We start from the raw sequence: 9,353 nt of genomic DNA on the forward strand, positions 1-9,353 counted from the left end.
TGATCCCAGTCACTCCCACTCACTCCCAATAGGATCCCAGTCACTCCCAGTTGCTCCCAATAGGATCCCAGTTGCCCCCAAGGTGGATCCAGTTGCTCCTAATCCCCCCCTCAGGATGGTTCCTTTCCCTCTCAGGGGCTCCCAGTCTGAGTCCAGTATGGCCCCAGGCACTTTCAGTCACTGCCTGTAGGATTCCATTTTCCCCCTGCATGGTCCCAGTTGCTCCCAGTATGATCCCACTATGAGTCCAGTCATTCCTAGTATGATCCCAGGAACTTGCAGTATGAATCCAGTTTGATCCCAGTCATCCCCCATATGGTTGCAGTCCCATATTGTTGAGTCTCACATACTCCCAGGTGTATTGCAGTCACTCCCAGGATGGTCCCAGTATGAGCCCAGTTGCCCCCAGCATGGTTCCAGTAGCCCCCATTCACCCCTACTGTGCTTCCACTCACTCCCAGTATCATCCCTGTCACTCCCAGCCACTCCCAGTAGATCCCACTTGCCTCCAACATGCTCCCAGTCACCCCCAGTATCATCTCACTCACTTTTAGTCATGCCCAGTATCATCCCACTATGATCCCAGTCACTCCCATTCTGATACCAGTCTCTCCTAGTAGGATCCAGGTTACCCCCTGTATGGTCCCAGTTGCTCCCAGTCACCCCACTAGAGTTCCACTCCCTCCTAGTCCCCCCCAGGACCATCCCAGTAGGATCCCAGTGACACCCTGGATGGTGGCACTCACACCCAGGATGAACCCAGACATGCCCTGGCACTCCCAGGATAAAGCCATTTGCCCCCAGCAGGGTCCCAGTTCCTCCCAGTCACTGACTATGGTTCCAGTTACTCCCAGTATGATCCCTGCCTCTGCCAGTCACTCCCACTATGATCCCAGTCAGTCTCAGTATGATCCCAGTCATTCCTGGTCTCTCCCAGTATATCCCAGTTGCTGCCAATGTGGTCCCACTCACTCCCAGTTGCTCCCAGTACCTTCCAGTATAATCCCAGTTGCTTACAGCCACTCCCAGTCGCCCACAATGTGGTCCTAGTTGCTTCCAGTATGATCCCAGTCAGTCCCAGTATGATTCCACTTGCTCCCAGTATATCCCAGTTTTGCAAGCATCGTCCTAACTGCCCTCAGAATGCTCCCAGTCACTCCCAGTATGACCCCAGTCACCCTCACAGTGGGCCCAGTGGCTCCCATGATGATCCCATTGCCCCCAGCATGGACCAAGCTTCTCCCACTGTGATCCCAGTATGACCCCAGTTATCCCCAGTGTGGTCACAGTTGCTCCCAGTTCCTTCCTTTATGATCCCAGTTGCTCCCAGTTGCCTCCAGCACAGATCCAGTCAATCCAAGTATGATCCCAGTCATCCCCCAGCATGGTCCCAGCCAATGCCAGTTGTACCTTGTAGATCCAGTCACTTCCAGTTGATCCCAGTTGCCCCCCACAGGGTCCAAGTCACTCCCAGTGTGCTCCCAGTCACCCCCAGGATGGCTGCAGACTCTCCCAGTAGATCCCAGTTGCCCTCAGCATGCTCACAGTCATACCCAGTTACTTCCACTTGCCTCAGGATGCTTCCAGTTCCCATCAGTACAATCCCAGTCACTCCCAGTCACTCCCAGTCTCTGCCAGTTGCCTCCAGAATGCACCCTGGCACTCCCAGTCACTCCCACTTTCTTCCAGGATGATCCCAGTTGTTCCCAGTTGCCTCCAGCACAGATCCAGTCAATCCAAGTATGATCCCAGTCATCCCCCAGCATGGTCCCAGCCAATGCCAGTTGTACCTTGTAGATCCAGTCACTTCCAGTTGATCCCAGTTGCCCCCCACAGGGTCCAAGTCACTCCCAGTGTGCTCCCAGTCACCCCCAGGATGGCTGCAGACTCTCCCAGTAGATCCCAGTTGCCCTCAGCATGCTCACAGTCATACCCAGTTACTTCCACTTGCCTCAGGATGCTTCCAGTTCCCATCAGTACAATCCCAGTCACTCCCAGTCACTCCCAGTCTCTGCCAGTTGCCTCCAGAATGCACCCTGGCACTCCCAGTCACTCCCACTTTCTTCCAGGATGATCCCAGTTGTTCCAAGTATTTCCCCAGTTGGCTTCCAGCAGTTCCCCCCTGAATAGTTCCAGTCACTCCCAGTATGATCCCGGTCAATGATAGTCACTCCCAGGATGGTTCCAGTATGGTTCTGGTCACTCCCACTAGGATCCCAGTCACTCCCAGTCACTCCCAATAGGATCCCAGTTGCCCCAAGGTGGCCCCAGTTGCTTCCAGTCCCCCCCCAGGATGGTTCCTTTCCCTCTCAGGGACTCCCAGTCTGAGTCCAGTATGGTCCCAGGCACTTTCAGTCACTGCCTGGAGGAGGCCATTTGCCCCTGCATGGTCCCAGTTACTCCCAGTATGATCCCACTCTGCATCCAATCACCCCCAGTATGATCCCACTATGAGTCCAGTCACCCCCAGTATGATCCCAGTAACTTCCAGACACTTCCAGTATGAATCCAGTTTGATCCCAGTCATCCCCAGTATGGTTGCAGTGCCTCTCACATACTCCCAGTATTATTGAAGTCATTCCCAGTATGATCACTGTCAGCCCCAGTGTGATCCCAGTATGAGCCCAGCTGGGGCCCAGCTGCTCCCAGTATGATCCCAGTTGCCCAGAGCATGGTTCCAATTGCTCCCATTCCCCGCTATTATGGTTCCAGTCACTCCCAGTATGATCTCTGTTGATCTCAGCATGCTCCCAGTCACTCCCAGTATGCTCCCAGTATGATCCCTGTCACCTCCAGTATGATCCCACTTGCTCCCAGTATATCCCAGTTGTGCCAACTGGTCCCAACTGCCCTCAGAATTCTCCCAGTCACTCCCAGTATGACCCCAGTCAACCTCACTGCGGGCCCAGTTGTCCCCACCGTGGGCCAAGCTCTCCCACTGTAATCCCAGCATGGTCCCAGTTGCTCCCAGTTCCTCCCAGTGTGATCCCAGTTGCTCCAAGTTGCCCCTAGGACTGACCCAGTCGCTCCCTGTAATATCCCAGTCTGATCCCAGCATGACCCCAGCAGGGGTCCAGCTGCTCCCAGTATGATCCCAGTTGCCCCCAGCGTGGTTCCAGTTACTCCCATTCACCCCTACAGTTCCAACCACTCCCAGTATATCCCAGTTGCCTCCAACACGCTCCCAGTTGCTCCCAGTATGATCCCTGTTGCCCCAGTTCTGGTCCCGCTGGCTCCAGTCCAGGTCTCGGTGTATCCCGGTGTCCCCCCACATTTTGGGGGATTGTGTTTCCCCCCCCGGCCCTGCTTTTACTCTGACCCCAGCTGGCTGCTCCCAGTGTTCCCAGTAAAGCTTCCCAGTTCTCCCCAGTCTCAGATACTCGGGGAAGGGGGAGGGGGTTGTGGAGACCCCATCGGGGGAACCATGGTTGGGTGGGGGGCAGAACCGGCCCTGGTTTGGATCGGGAATTTCAATCCCCGTGTCACCCCTCCCGTGTCACCCCTTTCTGGGGGGCTCTGGGGGCACCTGCACCCCAACACGGCACCCAGCGCCCCACAAAAGGGGCCGGGGCCCCCCAGAACCACCTCACAGACCCACAGGGACCCCCCAACCCGCTCAGAGCCCACCCAGAGCCCCCAAAGCCCAAATGTGGGGAGACCTTTCTGGGCACTGGGGGTGCCGGGAGCCCCCCCGGCTGCGGGGGCAACTCCTCCGTGTGCAGGCAGAGCCGCAGCGCCCAGCGCTCCCCACCTCGAGCCCACCGGCGCCCCCCCCTCGCCCCCAGCGCCCCCCGGACGGCAATTTGGGCAGGGGAGGGGGGGCGCCAGGCCGGGCCCCCCCCGCGCTGTCCCGGCCATGGGGGGCTGCGGCGGGGGCCGAGTGCGGGCGAGTCGGCCAAGAGCCCAGCGCTGCCGACATACCCGCCGCCGCAGCTCCAAGCCGCTGCCCTGCCGCGGGAGGCCAGGCTTGGGGGGCAAAGGGGGGGCAAGGGGGCAAGGGGGGCTGTGCCAGGGGGGAAGGGCCTGCCAGGGGGCGATCCCGGAGGAGGAACCCGCCAAGAGCGCGGCCCAGCCGAGGGAGGACCGAGCGGGAGCACAAAGAAAGCATGCCAAAAGCTCCCGCGGTCGCTCGGCAATGGCGGGGGGGCGAGAGGCGGTTGGGGCCCCGTGAGAGCCGGGGGGGAACCCCCGGTTAGCCGCGGAGTGGGGAGGCGGAGAGGGGCGATCCCGGAGCTTGGACCCCCGGAATCTGAGGGGACAGAAGAGGGAGGCGCCGGGCCCTTAACGCGGGGGGCCTTAAGGCGGGGTGGGAGCCGAGAGCGCCAAGAGGTTTGCGAGGGTGGGAGGCGAGAGAGGAGGGCCGGCCGGCCCCGGGAGGCAGAGTGGGGAGAAGTGAGCCCTGGGACCCCCCTGGCAACACTAAAGGGGACCCCGGCGAGTGGGAACCCCCCGGAGCCACAGGACCCCTTGCAACCCGGACAAGGGGGACCCCCAATGCAGGCAGAAGTGCCATCAGGCCAGACAGGGGGGACCCCCCTAACCCCAGAGAGCAGAGAGGGGGAACTCCTGGGAGGGTTTTTTTGGCTGAATCTTTGTGTTTTGGAGGTTTTTATGGGCACAGGATGCCCGGTGAGTCCTAGAGCTGGACTTGGGCTGGAGAAACTCCCAAGGCAACGCGCTCACCCCTTGTTTTTCTCCCCCCCGGCGGTCGGGGCCGTGCTGTTGGTTGCCGATCCCGGCCGGCTGAGCCAAGAGCCCGGCCACGTGTGCGGGGCCCGATCCGCTCCCTGCTCTCGTTGCCCCGGGGCAGCCTCTGGTGTCCCCCCGGCTGTGGGGGCGTTTTGTTGGCTCGGGCACAGGCGGCCCTTGTGCGGGGCTGTGTGCCGGGGGGCTGCTGGGGGTCCCCGGGGGGTGTTTTGGGGCGGTGTCGGGGTGGGTTGTGGGCAGAGCCCCGTGGGTGGTCGGGGGGCTGCGGGTCCCCCCCTTGTTGGGGGTTGGTGTTGGTGGGTGAGGCCCCGGCGGCTCCATTGTGAGGCCGGTGTGGGCGGGGGGGGCTGGTCCGGGGGAGCCGGAGGGAGCCGAGGCAGCGGGTTTGGGGAGCCCTCGGGAGAGCCGGGGGTGGGGGGAGGAAGGGCGGGAGCCCCGGAGTGTGGAGAGCGGAGCGGGGCGATGGCGGAGCTGGGGGACCCCCGGCAGGCTGGAGGGGGGAGCAGGGAGAGGGAGGAGCCCCGGGAGGCTGCAAGGGGGGTCCCGGAGAAGGGGGAGCCTGGGCAGTGGGGACCCCTGGGATCCCCGGGCCAAGAAAGTGGAGAAGGCGGAGAGGGGGAATGTCTGGGAACCCGGCCCCCTGAAGCAGAGAGTGAGGGGAGAAGGGACCCCTGGGACCCCCAAAAGCCCCGGCATCCCTAAGCGGGACCCCCAGCAGCCCAGAGAGGGGAGACCCCCTGAAGGTAAATGTGCAGAGACCAGAGAGGGGGAACTTCTGGGAGTGTTTTTTTGAACTGAATGTTCATATTTTGGAGTATTATTTTGCTGACTCTTGATCATTTGCAAATTTGTGGGGAGTTTTGGGATTTTTTTTTCCCAAATGGTGATGTTTTCTGTTTGTCTGGTCTAAATCTTGATGTTTTGGGAGTTTTTATGGACACAAGATGCCTGGTGAGTCCTAGAGCTGGACTTGGGCAGGAGGAACCCCCAAGGCAACGCGCTCACCCCTTGTTTTCCCCCCCCATCAGGATTTCTGCTTCCCAAAGCTTGGGCAGATGGAGGAGGAGGCTGCAAGGAAGAGGAAGATGCCTTGGGCCCCCCAGGCAGGTGAGGAGGAAGTCAGTGCCCCTTTGGGTGGGTCTTTTGTCTTTTGTGGCCGTCCTGCCGGGGCCGGAGTTGGGGGGATGTCCTTGGGCTTCCCTGTGGGCCGGAGGCAAATCCCCTGCGTGTCCTTGTTGGTTCCTGCCCCAGGCCCCGAGGTGAGGCCGGAGAGCGCGGAGGACAAATCCCCCCGGCAGAGCCTGGTGGGAGAGGCCGTTTTGAAGGGCTCCCCGGCGCAGGAAGGCAGCGGGGAGGAAAAGGGCCGGAGATGCCCCCGCAGGAGGGGCTCCAAAGCCATCCCAGGGGGCTGTGAGGAGGAAAGAGCCAGCGTGTGCCGGGAAGGCGGCCGGAGCTTGAGGCGGAGCTGCGAGCTGGTGGTCCCTGAGCAGCCTCCCAGCAGGGAGAAACCCTTCAGGTGTTTGGAATGTGGGAAGAGCTTCAGCAAGAGCTCTGACCTCCTCAGCCACCAGCACATCCACACTGGGGAGTGGCCCCACATGTGTGAGGAGTTTGGGAAGAGCTTCAGGAAGAGGTCCAACCTCCACACCCACCAGCACATCCACACTGGAGAACAACCATACACATGTGAGGAATGTGGGAAGAACTTCACCCAGAGCTCCACCCTCCACAACCACCAGCACATCCACACCAGGGACAGGCCCTAAAAGTGCTTTTAATGTGGGAAGAGTTTCAGGGACAGCTCCACTCTTCTTACCCAGCTGCACATCCACACTGGGGAACGGCCCTACATGTGTGGGGAATGTGGGAAGACCTTCAGGAGCTGGTCCACCCTCTGCACCCATCGTCGCATCCACACCAGGGAGAGGCCCTAGAAATGTGGGGAGTGTGGGAAGAGCTTCACCTGAGCTCTGCCTTAACCAAACACCAACGGACCCACCGGTGAGAGAAGCCCCGAGTGCCCCGACTGCGGGAAGAGCTTCGGCCGCTGCTCCAACTCCATCAGCCATGGGAGGACCTGTTGCTGGACACAGAGATTTCTGTGAACAGTTTTTCCTGCACTCTGTAGGCCTTGCTTGCCATGGAAGTGACAAGCGTGTATTGTTTATACTTATAGACTGTGTGAAAATATGTGATGCTTATACTTGTTAGCTGTGTGTCTAATTATAAGGTTTGAGAACCTAATATGTTTATAGAAAGAAAACCTTGAGCAACTGAAGATAATGAAACACCTGCAAATTTAGTAAAACTCTAAAAACAGATTAATTAGAAAGAGGTTTCTATGCCAAGGATGATTTCAGATCGCGTGGACAGAACATCAGGTCCAATGAACTGGCGACATGAGACGCGTGCACAGACTGAGCTATCCAATCATCTTATTATAAGCATGTGCCCTAAACAAGCTAAACTGTATAAAAGTTAACTGATTTAAATAATAAATTGACATATTGCCGACCATAATGGCCTGTGAGCATTATGTTCATGCCTCCCCATCGATAAGGACCCGCGTTGGATGATCCACAGGGAGCCCCGTTGGGCACAGACCTGGTGACCAGCATTCCTGGTGATCCATGTTGGGCACAGACCTGGTGACCCACCTTCCAGGTGATCCAAGCTGAGCAGTGTATTGGGGCCTCAAGGATAATGTATTTAAGGAGGAAAAAGTCCTTGTGCAGATGGAATTGGGTGCAGAGAGGAGCAGAGTGGGAATAGGGGAGAGGAACAGCTCTGCAGACCCCCAGGGCAGTGCAGGAGGAGGGGCAGGAGGTGCTCCAGGCCTGGAGCTGAGATTCCCCTGCAGCCCAAGGAGGAGCCCACGGCGGAGCAGGGGATGCCCACAAAGAAGGATGTGAGCCCGTGGGAAGCCCGTGCTGGAGCAGAGTCCCTGCAGCTGCTGCGGCCCCAGAGAGCTCCAAGGGTCTCATCAACACTGCTGGTTGTGGGGCCACACAGAGGGGCTTTAGGCACAGGAATTGTCCTTCCTGGCCCTAATGCAGGTCTGTGACTTTCTCTGAAATTTGGAGAACAAAAATAGGATTCCACTTGGGTTGTTCTTCAGGCTGTTCATTAAAAAAGCAGGAGCTCGTTGTCTCCAGGACTTGCACAGCTCTGAGGGGTTTTCATTCCCAGCCCCCCAGGTCACCCCCCAAGGTGCTGGACGGCCCTTCAGACCCACCTGAGCCCACCCCCCGTGTGCCCACCCTTGGCAGGGCAGCTCGGGGAGCCCCCGGGACAGGGGATGGTGCCTCTGGACCTGCCTCCCGAGGGGCTTCTGCCACCCCTGGGGGGCACAGAGGGGACAGGGGCACCCTCAGCTCCTCCTGCCACGAGCTGAGCTGGGACAACAGCCCGAGCTCCCGGGGCCTGGGCAGGTCCTGCTCCATCCTGGGGCTTTGCCTGGATGCTCCTGTGCTCCTCAAATAAAACCACAAAAAACTCATAATCCCCCAAGGGCCCAGCAGTCACAGCTCTCCTCAGCAAAGCAAAACTGGTTCCATAGGAGTGATTTGTGGAATATTTATAAGGAAAAAAAAATTAAAAAACCAAACCAAGGATCAACTGACAGAGACTAAAATACCTGTGGATGCTGCTGTTGAGTCACTGGCAACTGCAAAGTGTTTCTGTACTTACTAAAACTATATAACCCCCCCCATCAATGCCCAGCAGGTGTTGTTGGCATCACTAGTGTAAATAAAATTATTACCAGTCTGGTACTTCCCCAGGTGAGAACCCTCTGTCTGTGTTTGCAAAGACCCCAAAGGATGATTTTTTCCTGTCCAAATACTTTAATTGATGCTGTGTTTTGTTCCTGTTCCCGAGCCCCAAATTCCTCCTGGTGGGGCAGCCCCGCCGAGCTTTGCAGCCGGGAAACCCGATCTGGGGCTTTGCTCCCTGTTCCTCAGGTGCTTGACCACAGCAGAGGGGCAGCGGGACCCCTCCAGCCCCGCCCCAAGAGCCCGTGGGGGCAACTCCCCGGGCAGCCCGAGGGACAGCGCCAGGGCGGCCGTCAGGGCCCCGAGGGGACAGCGGGGACAGCGGGGGGGCTGCGGCGAGGCCCCCCCCCGGCTCTGGAATGGCAGATCCAGAATGGGGGTGGGGAAGGGGTGCGGAAAAAAGGGGGGGCTCGAGAGCACCCGTCACCCCCCAGCCCCAGAGCCCGAGGCAGGGGGTCCTGGGGCAAAGCCCTGGTGAGAGCCCCCAAACCCCTGTAGGCCCCCCTGCACAGGGGGATGCAGGGGCTGGGAAAGGGATTGCAGGGGTTGTGGAGCTGGATACGGGGGTGCAGGGGGGTCCTGGAGCTGGGGAAGGAGATGCAGGGGGGTGTCAGTGCCCAGGAACGGGGATTCAAGGGGAGCCCGGGGTCAAGGCAAAGGGGGGGCTCCCCCTGGGATGGGGGTCCCGGGGGGGCACACACGCTCCGGGGGGACACACGACCCCCGGGGACCCCCCTCAGCTCCTCCCGCGGGTGGAGGCCGAGCCCCAGCCCAGGGAGACGAAGCCAAAGACGGAGCCCCGACCCCCGTCAGCATCTTGGGGGGGCGGGGGGGGCAGGACCCGGGAAACGGCGGCGGCTGCTGGGGAGGGAC

The 9,353-nt window shown here is 59.7% G+C and overlaps 1 protein-coding gene across 1 annotated transcript; it reads left to right on the forward strand.

Annotated features, from left to right (window-relative positions):
- Nucleotides 1-1,443: 1,443 nt before the first annotated feature.
- LOC115308011 (proline-rich extensin-like protein EPR1) lies at nt 1,444-2,126 on the forward strand (the record flags this gene model as incomplete). The annotated part of the gene is made up of 2 exons (XM_029965062.1): nt 1,444-1,740; nt 1,824-2,126. Coding segments are annotated over 2 exons (600 nt in total), but the record flags the coding sequence as incomplete, so codon positions are not given.
- Nucleotides 2,127-9,353: the final 7,227 nt, after the last annotated feature.

Source organism: Manacus vitellinus, unplaced genomic scaffold (assembly GCF_001715985.3).
Source record: "Manacus vitellinus isolate BGI_N305 unplaced genomic scaffold, ASM171598v3 ctg7180002428914_pilon, whole genome shotgun sequence".
NCBI classification, from domain to species: Eukaryota; Metazoa; Chordata; class Aves; order Passeriformes; family Pipridae; genus Manacus; species Manacus vitellinus.